This window comes from Stylophora pistillata, chromosome 3, assembly GCF_964205215.1.
Source record: "Stylophora pistillata chromosome 3, jaStyPist1.2, whole genome shotgun sequence".
NCBI classification, from domain to species: domain Eukaryota; kingdom Metazoa; phylum Cnidaria; class Anthozoa; order Scleractinia; family Pocilloporidae; genus Stylophora; species Stylophora pistillata.
In genome coordinates, this window is record NC_142521.1 from 44,515,184 (window position 1) to 44,538,917 (window position 23,734).

At 37.8% G+C, this 23,734-nt stretch overlaps 1 protein-coding gene and 1 long non-coding RNA gene across 4 annotated transcripts; both read left to right on the forward strand.

Moving 5' to 3' along the window:
* Positions 1-3,237: 3,237 nt before the first annotated feature.
* Positions 3,238-4,357, forward strand: LOC148736321 (uncharacterized). Its single transcript, XR_015998258.1, has 2 exons — positions 3,238-3,443; positions 4,116-4,357. It is a non-coding gene; the product is annotated as an uncharacterized LOC148736321 (long non-coding RNA).
* Positions 4,358-12,824: 8,467 nt separating this feature from the next.
* On the forward strand, positions 12,825-21,964 carry LOC148736322 (uncharacterized). Of its 3 annotated transcripts, none has more exons than XM_088753790.1 (3): positions 12,825-12,978; positions 20,903-21,050; positions 21,723-21,964. In XM_088753790.1, exons 2-3 carry the CDS (start codon positions 20,931-20,933, stop codon positions 21,822-21,824), a joined length of 222 nt encoding a protein of 73 aa, XP_088609916.1. In that variant the 5' UTR covers positions 12,825-12,978; positions 20,903-20,930; the 3' UTR covers positions 21,825-21,964. The 3 variants fall into 3 exon arrangements, with proteins under 3 accessions (XP_088609916.1, XP_088609915.1, XP_088609914.1); XM_088753789.1 differs by lacking the exon at positions 12,825-12,978 and adding an exon at positions 15,533-16,046; XM_088753788.1 differs by lacking the exon at positions 12,825-12,978 and adding an exon at positions 19,141-19,223.
* Positions 21,965-23,734: the final 1,770 nt, after the last annotated feature.

Here is a 23,734-nt window from a genome sequence, read left to right on the forward strand (position 1 = left end):
TTGGAAAAATCGCACTTCTTAAAATGTTTTGGTTTGTAATTTTTGCTGGCGAAAATCAGCCAGTCTGGCACTGACAATGTTCACTCTGGTAAAATTGAGCTTGTTCCAACATGTGTCCTGGACTGATTAAGAAGTTTTTCATGCTTAGCGTACGTACATCGAGTTACGGATGTACGCGGTAAGTTTGGAGAGCACGAGAGAAGCGTTAAGACCGATCAAATACATTTAACATTTCAACGCACTATGTTACAACATTGTTGTGCGCAACGTGTTGCACATGTTTGGCCACCTTGTGTCAAGATGTTGCAAGATGTTGGACGGTGTCGGAGAAAAATTGAAAAGGGTTAAATTGCATGTTGTTGCAACAATTTTGGATGTTGCAAGATGTTTTGCGTTTTGGACGGCTCCTTCCAACAACTCACTGACACGATCCAACGTTGCATGAAGTTGGGTTGAAATGTTGCTTGCATTTGGCTGGGCCCTTAAGAATTGCCCGAGGTGCAGCCGAAAACAACTCTAGCTTCTTGGGTGTTCTCCAAACTTCCCATTGAGTGCATTCATGACTCGATCAATATACGGACACTTAAGTGTGCATATATACACACACTAAAAGTATAAACCAATCCTTTTACAACAAGTTGTGCACGAAAAAAAAGTATTGTTTGTCAGATTTACTAGGTTATCGTACCGCGTGTTCTAGCCGAAAGCTATAGTTATAAATAAATAGCCTTTACCGTTCTAAACAAAAGTTCCCATTATCGCAAAGCTTTAATTAGTTGAAGTAAAAAGGTCAGTCTTGATTTTAGCCATAATTCGCATTGCTATGGGATGAGGTATCGTTAACTCCAATATAAATTTCGTCGCGTGAAAGCAAGCTACATTGTTTTTCGAAACGAGTATTATTTAGCATATTTACTTTTAATTCTGAGCTCTAAAAGGTCTTTCTCAATCGGGATGGAATGGAGAAACATTTCCTGAAAGTTTCGAAACCTCGCGGCTAAGCTCGACGGGAACTTGCAGCTGAAGGGAAACTGCATACGTCATGTTATGGATGCACAGCCGTACGAACATATATCGAGATTTTTACCATAGTGGCTCCTAAGGAAATAAGTAAGACTTGCGGTTCTCAATATGATATCTATACTCAAATTAACGTTGAGTATCATCCACTTTATAATGCATTGAAATTAAAAGATGAATTCAGCTTGTCCACAGACTGTAAAGAAACTGATGAAGAGACAAACTCTTTCTAACTTCATAATTTGAATATATCAACAAAGTTGAAATCATGGTAAATTGGCCACCGTTACGATTATAAAAGCTGACGTTTCGAGCGTTAGCCCTTCGTCGGAGCATTAGTCCTTCGTTTTGTAGTTTCCCTTCTATTTCTAAAGTTACAGATCATGTTTTTCCCTCTTAATGGCGGGGTCTAGTAGCGTATGTGAAAGTAATAGAAACATAATTTGTCACGACTTTAGGTTGATACGTATCTGCTTACGCTTCGACAGACTATGCAGTTGTGGAACATATTAACATCAGCGATACTAGGTCCATTTATGTACCGCATCACGTCATTTACATTCTCTATTTGAAAAATTGTCATTCAAAAACCAGGAGCCTGTTCAAAATCTGACACTTTGAGTTTAATCACCATAACTTCTCTTGACACCAAACGACATCAGAGAGAGCGATATAGCTGATATTTTTTAGAAAAGAAAAGAAAACAGATGGAAAACTTGAAACATACTTGTTTTAAGTTTTTTGTTCAGCTTGAACATAGCCTATTTATCATGGCCTATTTATCTAGGTCTATTTATCATGGCCTATTTATCTAGGTCTATTTATCATGGCCTATTAATATTTATCTAGGTCTATTTATGTAGCGCATCACGTCATTTGCATTCTCAAGTCGAAAAATTGTCATTCAAAAACCAGGAGCCTTTTCAAAATCTGACCCTCAGACTTTAATCACCATAACTGCTCTTGACACCAAAAACAAATAGAAAACTTAAAACATACTTGTTTTAAGTTTTTTGTTCAGCTTGAACATGGCCTAAACCCTATGGTATTACTTGTTTGACTCCTCTTGTTGCGATGGCGCCTTATAATCTATGCTAATTTTAAAGTTTTATTGATTTATTGGCATAGACGGTTGTTGTAATTAAACACACGGAAACAACGCTTTTGAAATAACCAATTATCGATGAACTTTATTATAATAATAATAACACATTTATTTAGACACGATAATGTTTGAAGCTGAACAGCTTGTGGGGTCGTGTGTAAATCTAAATAAACTCTAAATTAAATAAATTCAAATGATGATGGTTTTTGAGGAGAGGGGAAAACCGGAGTAGCCGGAGAAAAACCTCTCGGAGCAGAGTAGAGAACCAACAAACTCAATCCACTTATGACGCCGGGTCCGGGAATGGAACCCGGGACACATTGGTGGAAGGCGAGCGCTCTCACCACTACGCCAACCCTGCTCCCCTGCAATTATTATTGCTTTCACACTGATGTAAAAAAAAAAACCAATCCGACCCCTTTTTCGGAATTAGTGATATATTATATTTGAATCTATGTTCAAGTTTTTTGTGAGGGTCACTGTTAGAGGTATCGAGGAACTTTGTGCCCAGAGGATATTGTTACCAGAAAACTGACATTGATCATTATGGCATCAAAAAATAATTACTTATTCTTGTGGCTATCCGTGCCACAACGGAACTTGTCCTCATACAATAAATGTTTAAAAAGGCTTTTATTTTGCATAACGAGTTCTATTCTCAATATTGATGGCCCTTGGATTTTCGTGAGCTTTATATTGACCCAGTTGACTTGTAATTTAAAGAAGTATAGACATATGTTTTGTTAACAACAGCGTTGACTGCTTTCAGCTGCAAAGGCTCAGCAAGGTTCAACCCGATCATTATTCCAATCTTTTCCGCCATATTTATCGTTTGAAAAACCTCGCTGTTACTCGGAAACACATACGTGTATCCCTCATTGTTAATCATCGGGGTTATTTTTAAAGTTCGGAGTTGAATATAAAAGAAAATTCTATATGAATTATTTAGTAAAACGCATTAGCCCGCGGAACATGCTACCAAAACATTCATCAAAAAATTGAAGATTGTTTTGAATCAGAAAGAAATACCTGTCACGTCACTCAATTAAAGAGAAGATGGGCAGACCATCAGGCGGTTATATTGATTAATACCCATGGCTATAACTTGAGTTTTGTGTCATGTTATATGCCATTTATTACAAAACCATCTCAGGGGTCATTTGATTTCAGATCGTTCGCTCGTTCATTGATCGCAACAATGTACAAACTATCAACCCTTTTGGTTGGCGTCTTCATCGCTGTTTCTGTATTGCTGTTGACTTGCCCTCGAGATTCCGAAGCTGCTGCTCCATTGCCCTATGGCGGAAAGAGATCACAGGTAAATTAAGCACCATATTTTACTTGAATGAAAATAAAAATAGATTTATAAGGACGAGTTAAGTTTCCTAACCAAATACATAACAGGTATTAGAATAGTATGTTGGGTTGTGTAAATGCTAAGTTATTACTGTTACCCCGCGCTGAGTTCTTTAAAAACCGAACTTGGTATTGTTTTATCAATTTTGTGTGTTCAATTTCTGTATTATGAGGGGGAAACAATCTTTAGAAGAAAAAATAAAATGGAAGCTTTAATCAAGACATTATCATTTTGAAAAGATTGGGAAACCATACCAATTTTGAATTAGAATTGAGAAAATGTCGGTGTCTGTCCTGGTCAAAGAGAAAAAAAAATTGAAGGAGGTCTGTGCTTAACGGTTTAAACTCCCTCTGAAATTACAAAAGTGGCGTTGCATTAATAGGTTTTTTGAGAAATTAGTAAAATGCACCTCATTAGAAACTTGCCTTTAGAATTGGAAGTGCTTCTGCATTCAAATTTTCTTATCATCTTAGCCGATGGAAAAATTTCAGTAATTTAGGTTGATTTGAAACAATTTAGGAACGGCATTTTACTTTTAATTTTTTTTTTTATTCATTCTCGTCGCTTTTGTTAACTTTTGACTGCGCCGCTGCAATTAGTTGTGTTTAATAGTCTTGTTATGCCTTTATGTAGGTGGTTCGTTACAAGAAGAGCATCTGTCAGGCAGCCAGAGCGCTGGGGTGCGATAGAGAAGAATATCAGAGGCGACAAGATCTAGAAGCAGACGACATTTGATGGCGTCACTAAAGGAAATAAACTGATAGTTAGCAAGGCCATCCCCACAATTTGTTATGTGATAAACTAGACTAAGTCCTTTAAGTCAAATATTCAAATTAGTTTCACGTCAATAAAAGAAGAAATCATTGGGAGCCAAACGTTTTGTTCATCATATCTTTTGACTTCAATTTTTTCATCTCGACGATGATAAATCTCTCTGCTTTTAGTTTTTCTTGAGTCTCTTTTTCTTCCCGTAAAGAAATCCAAGCTTTCTTAAATCCTTTCTTTATCTCTTTTTTCACGGGGCCAACGCCATTTAGAAAAAGTTTTCTTAAAAGTTTGATCACTTAAAGCTGCCTTTGCGTAGAGCTTGAGCCTTCACAATTAAAACAATCTTAAATAACTTTTCGGGTCCTCTCATAACAGAAGTTCAAGACGCCATAAGAGTTCTAATATTTTTACTTAAAATGGGAGCAGATTAACAAAGAGTTTGTGATCATATCTTAAATGCCCGCTCCCTTGTGGCATTTCGCTAGGGCGTATCCAGGGGTGGTTCGGGTGGTTCGGTCGAACCCCCTGAATTTTCTCTCAGAACGCTGGAAATCGTGTTTCCGAAGACCTAATTTTCAAAATCTTGAACCCCTTAGAAGGGGAACAATTCTCCGAACGTCGAGCCCCCCTCGACTAAATCCTGGATCCGGCCCAGATTTTGTTATCCTAAACTCCGCAGCCAATCCGATTTGACTGGGGGAAAATGGATCACTACTCCTGAAAGCGGAAAGGCTTTTGGCTTTTTCACATCCCTAGTGTTAAGCACCTAATAACTGGAACAACGCTTTGGAAACCGATTTGAATTGCTACCATCCTGGAATTCGCTGTGACAACTTGCATGAATAATGACAGCTAGTCTTTTGTCTCGGCACTGTGCCTGTACATGCAGTTATTTCATCAAATGAAACGTTCTACGAGATTACAATGGAAGTAGAAGCGGCGTTGAAACGCTAAAAAGGCGCGCAAGTTAATAAATTTCTAATTATACCCAATAGTCGGTTGATTTGTTTGTATTGTATCACGTTCTTACTTAAAATGGGAACAGATTAACAAAGAGTTTGTGATCAGATCTTAAATGCCCGCTCCTTCGTGGCATGTTGTCATCCTAAACAACCAATCCGATTTGACAGGGTGAAATGGAGTCCTGAAAGCGGAAAGGCTTTTGGTTTTCCATATCCCTGGTGTTAAGCACCTAATAACGGGAATAACGCTTCGGAAACCGATTTGAATTGTTACCATTCTGGAATTCGCTGTGACAACTTGCATGCCGGAATAATGACAGCTAGTATTTTGTCGCGGTACTGTGCCTGTACATGCAGTTATTTCATCCACTGAAACGTTCTAGCTAGATTACAATGGATGTAGGAGTGATGTTGGAACGCGAAAATGGCGTGCAAGTTCATAAAATGCTAATTCTGTACCCAGCTGTCGGTTGACTTGTTTGCGTTATGTCATGTACCTACCTCGAACCGTGATGAATTTCTCTTCAACGTTCAATTTCGTCAAACCTATTAAACGTGAAGCAGTCGAATCTAAAGCAGTCGTAAACGGCACTGTTTTCAACTTACAGCTATGATAAAAAAATGGAACTGTTTTTCTTGATCACACTTTCGGATCAGAATCACTTGCAAACAAAAGGGGTTGAGATGAAAAGTGATGTAGTTTTCATTACTGTATGCATGTTGTTTATACTTAGAAGTTGAAAGTTCATGTACGAACATCTGAAACGATCTTGAACTCAATGCCAAGAGTTGGGTTACGTGAGAAGTCAACTTGAAAAAACTTTTATTTTCAATTGTTGTGGAATTAGTTGAAATCCCACCATAAGACTTCAGGTGTTTTATTCAAGCTCAGTGACAAAAGAATTGGCGAGCTGTGTACGTGGTGGAAGATAGGAACCCAACTGCTGTTTACCACATCTGTTGTTTCTGTCACGTCGATAAGTAACCTTAAAATTTTTAAGAGACAAAGTCTTAGACCTATCGATTCTTTTGCGCAAAGACCTCTGGAATGGAACGCAAAACATTGTCGTCAAAACCTAGAAGTGACTGACAGATTTGCTTCTCCCCAAGGTAAAAATTCCGCCTCCGCGAAAAGATTATCAAAAACTGGCTCACTGACCTTAAATTAATGGAAACGGAAAGGGTAATACGCACGCGCGATTGTGTGCGTAACTAAGAAAAACTCCCATTCACGCGCGTTACGAAAACTCAACTACACATTGATGAACTTCGCGAAAATAAATATCTTTTTCGCCTAAATGATCAGCAAAAGGTGTACTTGATGCTGTTTCATTCTACCAAATCCGTAATTGTATTCCTCTGTTATTTTTACAAAGTCTCTCCTACATCTGTGTGTGCCAGTGAATGATTAAAGTCTCAGTGAAAAGATTTGCTGTGTTTTAACTGTTATAGTAGTTTATAATTCCATCTTTAAGTTTTTTGGCATTTACTGTTTGGAAATTCATAAGTGGCATTGCTTTTTCATATGGTATTATTTCAGAGGTATTCCACATTTCTATATTTAAAACCTCTATCATGAAATGAACTTAATTTCAGTGGTATTGAAGCTTCATTCTATGCAAGAACAATTTACTGAAGTATAATACTATATATTTGCTGTCTTTCTAAAACATATGACCGCATATGTGTCTTAAAAAGAGGAATTTATTTTTATTATAACCCTAAGCAATATACTTATGCTTTCAAATATAAAAACATGTTCTGATTTTAATTTAGAACTGGATGTATAGGTTTCTTCAAATATCTTCATGGTTGAATCCTAAGTCTCTCTTCATCATAAAGTTTGAAAGATGACATTTTAGTTCTAGCTTGTCTTCGTTAAATCAAGCTTTCTCATTGAAAGATACAGATGCGAGACGAATTTCGTATTTCAATAGCTAGAGTTGCCAAGATCATGGTCATTTGGTTTAAAGACACTGATACTGTATGCAGTTACAGCAGAGGTTACCGAACTAAATAAGAGAAAATCTCAAGAAGAAGCCGTATATTTCTAGACAGAGGTCCATGAAAGGCGAATAGTCACAAGAGGAGATACAAAATAACAGGTTTAAACTCGAGCTGAATGTGACTTTCTTTTTTAATTGTCTACGCTTACCAGAGGAGTTTGGCATGCCAGAGAAAATCGGCGAAGCAAGTAGTCTACCTGGCGGGATCAAGAGGAGATAAATTGTAAGAGAAGCCCATACGATTCCGCTGGGTATTGTTTCGCTGACTCATATACCCTTGGATCGACCGCTGGTATCTTAACTCGATGTCGTTTACCGTCATTTTTTTAAAAATTTTTTTTTTTTAATACGATATCGGAGTTTTCAACCTTTATGAAACTGTCCGCACTCAACCCCTCCAAAGCACAAGGGCCAGACGGCATCCCGGTATGGTTATTAAAAGAAAACGCTGATCTCTTGGCGGGACCAGTCTCTGTGATCCTTAACTCCTCGTTCCACGAATCCCGCCTTCCGCCTTCCTGCAAAGAGGCTGACGTGGTCCCGGTCCCAAAACAAAGGCCCATTAATGATATTAACAAGCACCTCCGTCCCATCTCTCTCACGCCTATCTTGTCCAAACTCGCTGAAGACCACATCGTTGAGAAATATGTTAAACCAGCCGTGTTACGGAGTATCGACCCTCGCCAATTCGGATCTATTCCCAAATCGTCTACCACACATGCTCTGGTCAACATGACGCATAATTGGCTTGTTAACACCGACGGAAATGGTGCCACGGCAAGAGTAGCCCTACTTGACTTCCGTAAGGCTTTTGACCTTATCGACCGTAGTGTTCTCGTTCAAAAACTAGCAACATATGATATTCCGAGTCAAACCAAAAGCTGGATTGTCGATTTTTTGATGAACCGGAAACAAAGAGTCAAACTTGCCCAAGATTGTCACTCTGAATTGCGCTCTGTACCATCCGGCGTCCCCCAGGGAACAAAATTAGGTCCCTGGTTATTTCTCATCATGATTAACGATTTAGACTCCCCAGCCGACTTGTGGAAATACGTGGACGACACATCTTGTTCCGAAATAATTACTAAGGGCAGTGAGAGCAAACTCCAAGAAGCTGTGGATGTCCTTTCAAGACAAGCTAGTATCGATGGGTTCCAAATGAATGAGGCTAAGTGCAAAGAACTACGAATTGGATTCTCTAACAGCAACCACGATTTTGAACCCCTAGTCATAAATGGCAAACCCCTTGAAGTAGTCACCAGTGCCAATTTGCTAGGCGTGACCATTAGCCACGATTTAAAGTGGAACATGCACACCTCTGAACTAAGTAGAAAATGTTCCTCTCGTCTCTACTTTTTGAGACAACTCAAGAGATCCGGAGTTGCACCAAGCGAACTTGTGCAATTCTATGTGACATGTATTAGGCCCGTCTTGGAATACGCAAGTCCTGTATTCCACCGTTCTCTACCAAACTACATCAGTGAAGATTTGGAACGGATCCAAAGAAGGGCACTCAGAATCATCTATCCTAACCTGTCATATTGTGTAGCACTAGAAACGGCTGGCCTACCGAAACTTCACGAGAGGAGGGAAAAAATCTCAACCAACCTGTTTGACGAGATAGTCCGTAACCCCACCCATAGACTCCACAGCCTCCTCCCCCAAAGGAAGAGTTGTAGATACGCACTGAGGCGCAAAAGTGATTTCACTCTCTCCATATGCAAAACCGAGCGCTTGAAAAATAGTTTTATTTTTAGCCATATTTATAAGATGTAGATAATTTTCCTTCTTTCTTAACGACGAAGTTGTAATATTTTACACGTCCTTTTTATCATCTGTACTTGTAAATATTCCGTAATTCAGCCCATGGCTGCAAGGTGTTTATAATAAAGTATCTATCTATCTATCTAATTTTGGCTTATTTTCTCAAACCGAAATTATCATTCACACATGATAGAATATCATTTCAACTGATACTGACATCATACGCTACATCCGAAGAAGAAAACATTCCCTATCCTTGTAAAAATCCGTTCAAAACATCAGGAACTGTTGCTTGAAAATACTGTAAAATACTGTTGATCGCTTTGCAAGCTACGAGAACATCGTCCCTAGATTCCAGAATGCCACGGTGGTAGTGAAGAAGACTACTGCAGAAGGAGAAGTTTCCGAGGATTGTGCAAATAAAATGGATATGGATTAGGATTTTGAAATAGATGATACTGTTGATATATCAGGAGGCTGACGCAAAAAGTAAACCTGATAGTGTCGTCGACAATGGTGGCGACAAGGATATGACTGCAGATATAGCTAATTAGAGGTTTACACATGGTTGCCGAACGAACGAAACGGAGCCTGAATTGCAAAATGAAGTCGACAAAGGCATAGTCAACGAAGGGGGATAAGCAAATAGATGTTCAGTTTGCTTTAGACGCATATATCGACTTGCGACGGGAAGGGATGACGAATGTCACATTGCAAATCTTCTTCTTTGTAGTTGTAGTCGTAAGTGTGGGGCCTGGTGGTAATTAAGATTAGACGCAGCATTCTGATTCTACAGCATACTGACTGCACAGAAACTGAAACCAGCGGTCAAACGTGTGGCACGTGGGAGTGGATCATTCTGGCCAGCCGCGCACAAATTCCCCGCGCAAAATTTTTTATGAAAACATCAAGAATCAACCGCTGTTGCAAAATAAGTAAAAGAAAATAATATACCTAATGATGTTAGGCAGGCTGAATCTATTGACTCTTTTAAGCGTAAACTTACGTCGTTTAATTTCAAGAGACTATTCAACGTTCTTGATGGCGACAACTTTCGTACCTTTAAAATAATTTGTCCTAAATGTCGCCGGATAAATATCCTTGTTGCGTGCACTTGTTAAGCGGCCTATTACTAAATATTTAGTCTATTAGTTAATATTTTTTAGGAGAAGGTTGGGTTGGAGCTTAAACCTACTAGGGGATTTATGTCCTATTGTTTTTGCTCCGGTACTGCTTGTAGTAGAAATCCTTAAATAAATAAATTAATAAATAAATAAATAAATAAATAAATAGATATATAATAAAATTTGTAGAAATCTGTAAAAAGGAATTAAAAGAATGGAAAAGAAAAACAGGAGACTTTTCAAACGCAAAGCTTATTCAAGTACTTTATCCTTCTGTTATAGGCTTAACTAAATTAGCCTCTAGGCTTCAAAAACACAATGAGTTACTCGCTTGTGTGGTTGTTTATAACTTTTGGACAATGTCTACGACGAAGTCGCAAAAAGCGGCAGAAGACTAGACTGTCAAAACGTAACAAAGAAACAATTCAAACGACCCTCTTGGGTTTATAGGGCTACAAACACAACTGGCTCTCTTTTTCGATTCTAAAAATAAACAAATAATTCTTGATTCTTAATAAAGCGAATTCTTTTTGCTTTATATTAAGTCCTTCATTATTTAAGCCAAAAGTAAAATCTATTGATATTCGAACTCGTTTAGCGTCGTTTCTTTCAATTTTGGCAAATTTTCTCACACTGAAATTATCATACACACTCAATAGCATATAATTTCAACTGATACTGTCTATCTGAAGAAGAATGCCTTCCCTACCCTTGAAAAAATCCGTTCAAAACATCAAGAACATCGACAAAGATCTTGAGCAGCTTATAAATACCGCTGACTAGCGTGCGTGTTGATCGTTTTGCAAGTTGTGGGAACGTCGTCCCTAAGCTCCAGACCCCGCAAATTTCCCCCTTCCCCCTCCTCCGCCCGAACTGACCCTAAATTTCCTTAGACAACCTCTTCGACAGGAAGCGGCAAGGATTTTTAATAAAATGAAGGCTAGAAAATAAACTAAGTGGAGCTCTACTTTCAGGCTTGGTTAAATCTCTTCATTAATGATACAGACTAATTATTTGAAGCCTAGTTTCAACTCTAGCTTCCCATCGGGAATTATCTGAGGGTATGAAATATGTAATTTAGCGGCCGGACGGCGCTTATTTACCCCCATGATGACCTAGTGCAGAAAACGTTTGGTTTTTACTTTTCAAGTAGATTTTTGCTTTGTAAATAGCTCATTTTTAAACCTCTGCTAAGATTGAAAGGTTTTAAAATAATTTTTTTCGTTGAATTTCTGTTTGTTGGTTCTCAAGGTCACGACTTGTCTTAATTCAAAAGGGAAATTTCCCTTCTTAAGGTTACTTCCCACCTTCGCGGGTGTCCTTGGGGAAAAAATTCGTACGCGCGCTAGTTTAAAGAAAGCGCTAACAAACCACACATTAAAGGAAAGCTTAATACATACAGTTTACGATAAAAATATAATTTACGCGATTTTTTTATTTAGGGAGTATCAGGAGCTGGTAAGGCGGGAAACGACCGAGGATCCTTCTATTGAATTTATCGGCTATCGGATCTCGCTGCACGAGCAAAATCAGCTGCACAGTCTTATTCACAAGGCATCAATCAACAAAAGTGTGTCAGGCTTTCCCGATATTCTGATTGGTTGTCTAGATATCCGCATCTAATAAAGAGTTAGAGTAGCGTAAAAAGTGCGAGGCGTGTTGCGTAAATGGATTGACACCACGTGAATATATCAGATATCAAAATTTCCTGACACACTTTCGTTATTCATTATCTCTGGAGTGTTTTGGCGAAATTTCACGAAAATCGGTGAAATCTACAAATCCTATAAATTTGTTTAAAGTGCATGCAATCCTCTCAAAAGCAGATGCGAGATTTTAGCGCCTAAAGGTTTGTAAACTACTGTCGCCACACCAAGAGATTATATCGCTTCCTGAAACCGCGAACCAATGGGAAGACGTGACCTCCAGGCATCAATGACCAGCATCAAAATTTTCCCGGGAAAAGTATCCCATAGCAGTTGCGTTTTTCTTTTGTATCTTGCTCTGTTGAACGTTGAGTAATGGGCAAAACTGGCAAAGAAAAAACCCACGGCAAAAAAGGTAAAGCTGGAGAAACTGCTGAAAAGCAAAACAGCTAATAGACAGACAGCTTAAGTAATACCCTTATCGCTGAAATGAGTTCCCTCGGGTAGGTTTATTCATGATTTCATACGATTCGAGGCGCTTGTTTATTGAAAGGAAACTAAGTTTTCAGACCTTATGTACGGTAAATATAGATTTGATGGTGACTTCTTTGTTCGTAATTTGGATGTCATCATGAAGAGGAGTGCCAGGACTGGTTTTTTTTTCCTGGAAAAAAAAAATGGTGTCATTTCTCTCCTCTTTGGGCCTGCTTTGTTTCTTTTTCTTTCCCCAGGGACTCCTCTCTAACTTTGATTTCTGTTTTTTTATCCATGAGAAAAGACTTTACACTAGCAGAGAACTTTCATGTGTGAATTTTGTCAGGTGAGCAATGTAAACAAAACATGTAAATAACCTGAAATTGCCGCGAACATTCCCCAAGGGGGTTCGTCCATTTACGAGATTATGACACCCTCCTGATTTATCAACTTTTATTTGAAAATAAGTTTCCCTAAATAAGTCAGACGCTTTCTGAGATTAGGTAAAATGTTTAACTTCAATCTAGTCCAATAAAAGAATAAACGAAGATGGGAAGTAACCTTAAGGCACATCACATTTCCTCATTCTCAAGAACAATAGAAGGACTCGGTCGGAGCGCAACCTCAGTCGCCTTGCTAATACTGAGAGCAAGTTTCAGGATGACTTTCGTGATGTAACTGCGTATTTCCGATGTATAAATCATTACGCTAATCAGCCTCATTGTGTGCCGTGAAGAAACTTGAATTTCAAGGTAGGTGATATAACAAGACTAACCACCATATAGATGAATGTCTGTGATAACTGTTCGCTGTGTGCGCAAACGGCATCTTTCTTGACAGGACAAAAAAGATCGCTATATAGTGTCGCTTTCTGATCGATTTCCCTAGTTATTCCCTTTTTAAACAGTCACAACAAAAGAGAGAAAGCAAATAACTTAACCAAATACCAAGACGATCGCTCATCGCGGAAAACAAAAAACATTTTCCAATCTTTTCGCACAGTAAATATTAAATACCGAATCAACATTAAATCCCGACAGAAACTTAAGCATGCAACAAATTAGATGTAAATATTTCTCACCCTATAGTTTTTCTATGTTTAAAGAGTCTTTGTTGGAATCAGATAGTCAATGCCCTTTCTCTATGCTTCATACTAACGTAAGAAGTTTGCGGAAAAACATTGATAATTTTCAAGTCCATCTTTTAGATGAACTTGACTACCAATTCAGTGTAATCGGTATTACAGAAACAAAAATTACAAATTCATCTGGTCTAGATTTCAATGCCTGCATACCAAACTATCAGTTTGAATATGTCCCAACACCTCTATCATGTGGAGGTGTTGGAATGTACATTAAAAATTGTTTGAAATATAAGGTTCTGGAGAGAACATCTAAAGACGCTTTTCAGGCTTTATGGATCGAAATTGAATCCCTAAAGAGTAAAAATATCGTTTGTGGAGTGATTTATAGGCAGCATAATGATCCGGAACAATTCCTCCAATATGTAGACTTTACTTTAGAAAAACTTAGCTCCTCTGATAAAGTTGTTTATCTTATGGGCGATTTCAATATTGATCTCCTCAAATCTGAAATTTCCGATTACTCCCAAAATTTTTTGTTATCTTTACAATGTTATTCGTCCCATTTGCCACACTTCTTAACATCTACCGCTCTTTAATTGAACCCTATATCTCTTATGGTCTTATTGCCTGGGGACAAGCTGCTAACACTCATTTAAATAAGGTTCTCATTTTACAAAAACGTGCTCTACGACTAATGTAGTGCCCCGCTATTTGTTAACTCCAGAATCTTACCAATAACTATGCTCTATTCTCATTTGGTTTCCTCTTTGATGCATGACATTGATAATCACCGTGCCCCGTCTAATATTTCTATGCTCTTTCTCCACTCCGAGTAGGTTCATCACCATTTCACAAGATTCTCAGCAACGGCTAATCTATACGTTAAAGCGTCTAGAACTAACCAACTTTTATTTTCTTTTGCTAGAATAGGTGTAAGATTGTGGAATAGCATCCCAAAAGAACTTCGTATTAAAAACAGAACCCCGTTTAAGCGTGAACTTAAAAATCGCCTGTTAAAACTTTTGGAAAATGAGGAGATGAATGTTGATATACGCTGCTCAGAAATTTGTAAATATCTCTTGATAAAGTAACTCTTCGTTTAAGTCTTGTTTCAATTGTATTATATATCTTGATAACTTTGCAATTGATTATTTAATTATTCAACGGACTTAATTTTATTTTATTTTATTTAACAATTGTATTTTTATTTAATGATTATCTTTGTTTAATTGTATCGGTATGTGATCATTAGCAGAGACAGCACTTGTTTTAGAAGGGTGGCCCGCCTAGAATAGCTTGCTAATTGCGGGTCACCTAGGACTGTGATAATATTGTTTTGCTAACAAATAAATAAATTGAATTGAAATTGAATTGAAATTGAAATTGAAATTGAAATTGAGTAAAAGAAATATCTCTCAAAGTCTAACTTAAAGTAGAGGCAAAGGGTTGCATTGAAGACCATTTAATGAGTTTTAAGACCAAGGAAAGTATATATGATGCGGGACTTTTCAAAAGCCTTCAGCTGCCGATATTCCTGCGTCATCACTCTCGATTTCTTCCAACATAATGTCCACCACACCTTGTGGTAGATTTTGGAAGACGCTAAGGAGAAATGAAAATACAATGTCCTGTATATTGAGAACTGAAATGTAAAGAATACGGCCTTTATCTGTTGTCGATTAACGAGTTGTATAGGGAATGTTGAATTTTCTGCAAATTCTGTTTGGAAACAGTTTCCGCTTCGGTTCTTTCATACGTTCGAGATTGTTCCAGTCTGAATGGGTAAACAACACTATTGGTAATATTAAATTAACTACATCGTTCGTTTACAACTGCTACAGTGGTTCCGCATCTTCGGATTTGTCTTCTCATAAATTCCTTTAGGATCCCAAGTTTAAGAATTTTCAGCGGTTTTCATGCTGTGATTCCTCGACAACTGGTCGCAGGTTTTTTTTTTTTTTAAATCTGCATTAGTAAATGGTCAGACAAATAATTTTGTCTCGTCCGTCTCGTCTCCATTTCTAAATGTAAACGTGGGGGCTTTCCATGAAACGTGATCGGCTGTTTTTAATTGCCGTGATTAGTGATTGTAAAAAGTTAAAAGCCTTGAACTGTGAACAATATTCCAGTCGTGATAATTGAATAAAAGAAACTATTTTGCGTTATCCGTGATTACTGAAAGAAAACGCATTTTTTTTCCGGGAAAAATTACTTGCCAAAAATGTAAAATCTCTTGACCAAGCCTGTTCGGTCAAGATGGCCGGGTTGGTCAGCGTTCAATTGTTTTGAGATCTGTCAATTTGATGCCAAAGAAAGCACATCGACCAGGCTTTTAAAAACTCTGGGCAATCGTCGTACAAGATTTCTTTTTCGAGGTCGCAAGGAAGACTCCGCCATTTTGGTATCCATACGGTATGATCACTTCTTTGGCTCGTAGTTAGAAACGAAATGCAAGAAAATCTATCAGTTGCCAATGAAGTTCTTGATTGTATCTTCTTTCCGCGGAATTTCGTCGGATAGCTCGACATATCTGGAGTGATAATTACCGGAGGGGACAAAGGCGACTCGTTTTCTGTTTCCATTGTCGTTCATTTCTCGAAAATATTTCAACACTTCAGTTGTAAATATTAACTTAACAGGTTTAGTGAAGAGAGCATCTGATTAAAGCTGGGCGAATGCCAATCTGACGAATGAATATTACAATATTAACATGGCTTGCGCTTCACATCGCTGGCGGTGAGTAATATATTCCAAAGGACGGTATTTTTGTTGTGTTACGTATGTGCGCATGCTGGTCAAACTCGTAAATTGTATTCCAACTACAAACTGTCATGCTCTGTTCTCCCATTGGTTAGATCTAAAAAGTGGGATCAAATCCGAAAAGGGTCCTTTGATCAGAAAACTTGAATTTGTTTTCCGATATCTTTGGCAAGGTGATTATTAAAGGAAACATAGATTTCTATCTTCGATTTCTTATTTGTCCACGCATTTGTTTTATGTGTTAATGTTCGATTTTTTTACCGTATATTTTGCCCATTTTGTAAACAATACGTCAAAAGATTGAAGCTTTGACGCATTTTGTATCAATAGGTAGATGGGAAGCCGTGATAGACAGACTTTCAGTTTAATTTCCATACGTTTCTGACAGCGATTATGAATTATTAACGACGTTTCAATTTCAATAGCTTCACATCGAAAATGAAACGGAAGCGATTATTAAAATTAACATTTTACTTCAAATGAAAAAAGAAAAAAAAATTGTTGTTGATGAAAAATATTACCCGGCCTCTTCTCTTGCTTGTCTTAGGCCAACAGCCGGATCACTGCAAAAAATTTGCTATGCCAGACATTTGATGTTAATTAGCATTCACGTTTACTCACTTTATCAGTATTTTACCCGCTTTTATCTGCCTCTCAATTTCTTTTTTAATTCATTTTTAAATTTCAGAAACGGATGCGGTAATTGATACTTAGGATAACCTAACAGTTCTGTGAGATAAAGGAAAAAAAATGCTTCCAAAAGAAATATTCCAGGTTTTTTTTAGATGAGTGGTCTCTCTCATACTTGTATTGGCCCCCGTGATACATATATCATGCTGCTTTCATTTGTTCAATCGCTGCCTCATGTAGTAAAACCATGTTGATCAGCGGCGTGCGTGCTTCCGAAGCGTGCAAAGAAAACTAGTCCCTTATAAAAAGAACGGATGTAAACAGCTATAGCAGGATGTTCCTACCAAAAACTTAAACTCATCTCTATTCGCCCGTTACTCGCCAAGGCTCGAGGAATAAATGAAATTTCTAGTATCTCAATGCAATCGAGTCATCCGTCTCCTGTCTGGTGTACTTCTTCATGAGACTGAACTGGCAATTTTAAATTTTTAATTGAAAGCAACTGTTAGCTTTGAAGCGAAGTGTTTTAATAACTATCATGTTCCTATCTGCGGTTTAACAGAATATATATGCCAAATAAATCGAAAACAATCAAATTTGTTTTTTTTTAACTGAAGTTATATTTACAATGTTATCGATATCAACTTGAAAGTATTTAGCGAATGCTAAAAAATTGGAATTTCGTGTCGGGCTGAATGCCGGTGCAAAACCCTTCCAACGTACAACTCATTTTACAACGTGATTGATATACCTATTGGATTTTCAAGGAGCTTTATTCTGAACTTGATGAACAAGTTTATTTACATGCAAAGAACACTTCTCCTTTCTAGCCTTCCACGTTATTTTTCCTTTAAAAAAAATTAAAAAAAGAAAAAAGGTAAAAATAAATTAATAAAACGTTATTCAAAACAGTATTTCCTCGCGTGAAAACTGAAGAGACAAACCGAGGGAAGCTTGGGTCGGGTCGGGTAAAGGACAACCCAACCCAAGCCTCGCTTTTTTAATCCTCCGCTTCAGTATCGCGCTTCGTTTTTCCAATCAAAAACTTGTCAGCGGAATCACAGAATTCTCTTGGTTCCAGTCGATCTTTAGGCGTATCGTAAGAATTAATCACTCCAATAGTCTTCTCGGTCGTGCCTTTCACTTAGTTATATAAGGGATACAGAAAGTACGTTGCTCTTAATTCCTTAGGCACACCCGGCCGATTCTAGAAACGCCCCGTTTTGGTGGCTTAGGTTACAGCGCCTTGTTTATCAAATAATTTGGAAAAATCGCACTTCTTAAAATGTTTTGGTTTGTAATTTTTGCTGGCGAAAATCAGCCAGTCTGGCACCGACAATGTTCACTCTGGTGAAATTGAGCTTGTTCCTACATGTGTCCTGGACTGATTAAGAAGTTTTTCATGCTTAGCGTATGTACATCAAGTTAAGGATGTACGCGGTAAGATTAGAGAGCACGAGAGAAGCGTTAAGACCGATCAAACGCATTCAACATTTCAACGCACTATCTTGCAACATTGTTGTGCGCAACGTGCTGCACATGTCTGGCCACCTTGTGTCAAGACGTTGCAAGATGTTGGACGGTGTCGGAGCAAAATTGAAAATGGTTAAATTGCATGTTGTTGCAACAATTTTGGATGTTGCAAGATGTTTCGCGTTTTGGAGGGCTCCTTCCAACAACTCACAGACACGATCCAACGTTGCAAGAAGTTGGGTTGAAATATTGCGTGCATTTGGCTGGGCCCTTAAGAATTGCCCGAGGCGCAGCCGAAAGCAACTCTAGCTTCTTGGGTGCTCTCCAAACTTCCCACTGAGTGCATTCATGACTCGATCAATATACGCACACTTAAGTGTGCATATACACACACTAAAAGTATAAAGCAATCCTTTTACAACAAGTTGTGCACCAAAAAAAAGTATTATTTGTCAGATTTACTAGGTTATCGTACCGCGTGTTCTAGCCGAGAGCTATAGCTATAAATAAATAGCCTTTACCGTTCTAAACAAAAGTTCCCATTATCGCAAAGCTTTAATTAGTTGAAGTCAAAAAGGTCAGTCTTGATTTTAGCCATAATTCGTACTGCTATGGGATGAAGTATCGTTAACCCCAAAATCAATATCGTCGCGTGAAAGAGCTACATGCTCATTGTTTTTCGAAACGAGTATTATTTAGCATATTTACTTTTAATTCTGAGCTCTAAAAGGTCTTTCTCAATCGGGATGGAATGGAGAAACATTTCCTGAAAGTTTTGAAACCTCGCGGCTAAGCTCGACGGGAACTTGCAGCTGAAGGGAAACTGCATACGTCAGGTAATGAATGCACAGCCGTGCGAACATAGAGATTTTTACCATAGTGGCTCCTAAGGAAATAAGTAAGACTTGCGTTTCTCAATATGGCATCTATATTCGAATTTGCATTGAGTATCATCCACTTAATAATGCATCGAAATTAAAAAATGAATTCAGCTTGTCCACAGACTGTAAAGAAACTGATGACGAGACAGACTCTTTCTAACTTCGTTTTGTAAGTTCCCCTCTATTTCTAAAGTTACAAATCGTGTTTTTCCCTCTTAATGGTGGGGTCTAGTAGCGTATGTGAAAGTAGTAGAAACATAATTTGTCACGACTTTAGGTTGGTACACATCTGCTTACGCTTCGACAGACTATGCAGTTGTGGAACATATTAACATCAGCGATACTAGGTCCCCCAGTCTATTTATGTACCGCATCACGTCATTTACATTCTCCAGTCCAAAAATTGTCATTCAAAAACCAGGAGCCTGTTCAAAATCTGACACTTAGAGTTTAATCACCATAACTTCTCTTGACACCAAACGACATCAAAGAGAAGGATATAGCTGATATTTTAGAAAAGAAAAGAAAACAGATGGAAAACTTAAAACATACTTGTTTTAAGTTTTTTGTTCAACTTGAACATAGCCTATTTATGGCCTATTTATCTAGGTCCATTTAGCATGGCCTATTTGTCTAGGTCTATTTATCATGGCCTATTTATCTAGGTCTATTTATGTACCGCATCACGTCATTTGTATTCTCAAGTCGAAAAATTGGCATTCAAAAACAAGGAGCCTGTTCAAAATCTCACACTTGGAGTTTAATCACCATAACTGCTCTTGACACCAAACGACACCAAAGAGAGTGATATAGCTGGTATTTTAGAAAAGAAAAGAAAACAGATGGGACATACTTGTTTTAAGTTTTTTGTTCAGCTTGAACATGGCCTAAACCCTATGGTATTACTTGTTTGACTCCTCTTGTTGTGATGGCGCCTTATAATCTATGCTAATTTTGAAGTTTTATTGATTTATTGGCATAGACGTCTGTTGTATTTAAACTCACGGAAACAACGCTTTTGAAACAACCAAATATCGATGAACTTTATTATTATTGCTTTTCACACTGATGTAAAAAAAAAAAAACAATCCGACCCCTTTTTCGGAATTAGTGATGTATTATATTTGAATCTATGTTCAAATTTTTTATGAGGGCCACTGTTAGAGGTAACGAGGAACTTTGTGCCCAGAGCATATTGTTACCAGAAAACTGACATTGATCATTATGACATCAAAAAAGAATTACTTATTCTTGTGGCTATCTGTGCCACAACGGAACTTGTCCTTCTATAATAAATGTTTAAAAAGGCTTTTACTTAGCATAACGAGTTCTATTCTCAATATTGATGGCCCTTGGGTTTTCGTGAGCTTTATATTGACCCAGTTGACTTGGAATTTAAAGAAGTATAGATGTATGTTTTGTTAACAACAGCGTTGACTGCTTTCAGCTGCAAAGGCTCAGCAAGGTTCAACCCGATCATTATTCCAATCTTTTCCGCCATTTTTATCGTTTGAAAAACCTCGCTGTTACTCGGAAACTCATACGTGTATCCCTCATTGTTAATCATCGGTGTTATTTTTAAAGTTCGGAGTTGAATTTAAAAAAGAATTCTTTATGAATTATTTAGTAAAACGCATTAGCCCGCGGAACATGCTACCAAAACATTCATCAAAAAATTGAAGATTGTTTTGCATCAGAAAGAAATACCTGTCACGTCACTCAATTAAAGAGAGGATGGGCAGACCATCAGGCGGTTATATTGATTAATACCCATGGCTATAACTTGAGTCTTGTGTCATGTTATATGCCATTTATTACAAAACCATCTCAGGGGTCATTTGATTTCAGATCGTTCGCTCGTTCATTGATCGCAACAATGTACAAACTATCAATCCTTTTGGTTGGCGTCTTCATCGCTGTTTCTGTATTGCTGTTGACTTTCCCTCGAGATTCCGAAGCTGCTGCTCCATTTCCCTATGGCGGAAAGAGATCACAGGTAAATTAAGCACCATATTTTACTTGAATGAAAATAAAAATAGATTTATAAGGACGAGTTAAGTTTCCTAACCAAATACATAACAGGTATTAGAATAGCATGTTGGGTTGTGTAAATCCTAAGTTATTACTGTTACCCCGCGCTGAGTTCTTTAAAAACCGAACTTGGTATTGTTTTATCAATTTTGTGTGTTCAATTTCTGTATTATGAGGGGGAAATAATCTTTAGAAGAAAAAATAAAATAGAAGCTTTAATTAAGACATTATCATTTTGAAAAGATTGGGAAACCATACCAATTTTGAATTAGAATTGTGAAAATGTCGGTGTCTGTCCTGGTCAAAGAGAAAAAAAAATTGAAGGAGGTCTGTGCTTAACGATTTAAACTCCCTCTGAAATTACAAAAGTGGCGTTGCATTAATAGGTTTTTTGAGAAATTAGTAAAATGCACCTCATTAGAAACTTGCCTTTAGAATTGGAAGTGCTTTTGCATTTAAATTTTCTTATCATCTTAGCCGATGGAAAAATTTCAGTAATTTAGGTTGATTTGAAACAATTTAGGAACGGCATTTTACTTTTAATTTTTTTTTTTATTCATTCTCGTCGCTTTTGTTAACTTTTGACTGCGCCGCTGCAATTAGTTGTGTTTAATAGTCTTGTTATGCCTTTATGTAGGTGGTTCGTTACAAGAAGAGCATCTGTCAGGCAGCCAGAGAGCTGGGGTGCGATAGAGAAGAATATCAGAGGCGACAAGATCTAGAAGCAGACGACATTTGATGGCGTCACTAAAGGAAATAAACTGATAGATAGCAAGGCCATCCCCACAATTTGTTATATGATAAACTAAACTAAGTCCTTTAAGTGAAATATTCAAATTAGTTTCGCGTCAATAAAAGGAGAAATCATTGTGAGCCAAACGTTTTGTTCATCATATCTTTTGACTTCAATTTTTTCATCTCGACGATGATAAATCTCTCTGCTTTTAGTTTTTCTTGAGTCTCTTTTTCTTCCCGTAAAGAAATCCAAGCTTTCTTAAATCCTTTCTTTATCTTTTTTCACGGGGCCAACGCCATTTAGAAAAAGTTTTCTTTAAAAGTTTGATCACTTAAAGCTGCCTTTGCGTAGAGCTTGAGCCTTCACAATTAAAACAATCTTAAATAACTTTTCGGGTCCTCTCATAACAGAAGTTCAAGACGCCATAAGAGTTCTAATATTGTTACTTAAAATGGGAGCAGATTAACAAAGAGTTTGTTATCATATCTTAAATGCCCGCTCCCTTGTGGCATTTCGCTAGGGCGTATCCAGGGGTGGTTCGGGTGGTTCGGTCGAACCCCCTAAATTTTCTCTCAGAACGCTGGAAATCGTGTTTCCGAAGACCTAATTTTCAAAATCTTGAACCCCTTAGAAGGGGAACAATTCTCCGAACGTCGAGCCCCCCTCGACTAAATCCTGGATCCGGCCCAGATTTTGTTATCCTAAACTCCGCAACCAATCCGATTTGACTGGGGTGAAATGGATCACTACTCCTAAAAGCGGAAAGGCTTTTGGCTTTTTCACATCCCTAGTGTTAAGCACCTAATAACTGGAACAACGCTTTGGAAACCGATTTGAATTGCTACCATCCTGGAATTCGCTGTGACAACTTGCATGAATAATGACAGCTAGTCTTTTGTCTCGGCACTGTGCCTGTACATGCAGTTATTTCATCAAATGAAACGTTCTACGAGATTACAATGGAAGTAGAAGCGGCGTTGAAACGCGAAAATGGCGTGCAAGTTAATAAATTTCTAATTATACCCAATAGTCGGTTGATTTGTTTGTATTGTATCACGTTCTTACTTAAAATGGGAACAGATTAACAAAGAGTTTGTGATCAGATCTTAAATGCCCGCTCCTTCGTGGCATGTTGTTATCCTGAACAACCAATCCGATTTGACAGGGTGAAATGGAGTCCTGAAAGCGGAAAGGCTTTTGGTTTTCCATATTCCTGGTGTTAAGCACCTAATAACGGGAATAACGCTTCGGAAACCGATTTGAATTGTTACCATTCTGGAATTCGCTGTGACAACTTGCATGCCGGAATAATGACAGCTAGTATTTTGTCGCGGTACTGTGCCTGTACATGCAGTCATTTCATCCGCTGAAACGTTCTAGCTAGATTACAATGGATGTAGGAGTGATGTTGGAACGCGAAAATGGCGTGCAAGTTCATAAAATGCTAATTCTGTACCCAGCTGTCGGTTGACTTGTTTGCGTTATGTCATGTACCTACCTCGAACCGCGATGAATTTCTCTTCAACGTTCAATTTCGTCAAACCTATTAAACTTGAAGCAGTCGAATCTAAAGCAGTCGTAAACGGCACTGTTTTCAACTTACAGCTATAATAAAAAAATGGAACTGTTTTTCTTGATCACACTTTCGGATCAGAATCACTTGCAAACAAAAGGGGTTGAGATGAAAAGTGATGTAGTTTTCATTACTGCATGCATGTTGTTTATACTTAGAAGTTGAAAGTCCATGTACGAACATCTGAAACGATCTTGAACTCAATGCCAAGAGTTGGGTTACGTGAGAAGTCAACTTGAAAAAACTTTTATTTTCAAATGTTGTGGAATTAGTTGAAATCCCACCGTAAGACTTCAGGTATTTTATTCAAGCTCAGTGACAAAAGAATTGGCGAGCTGTG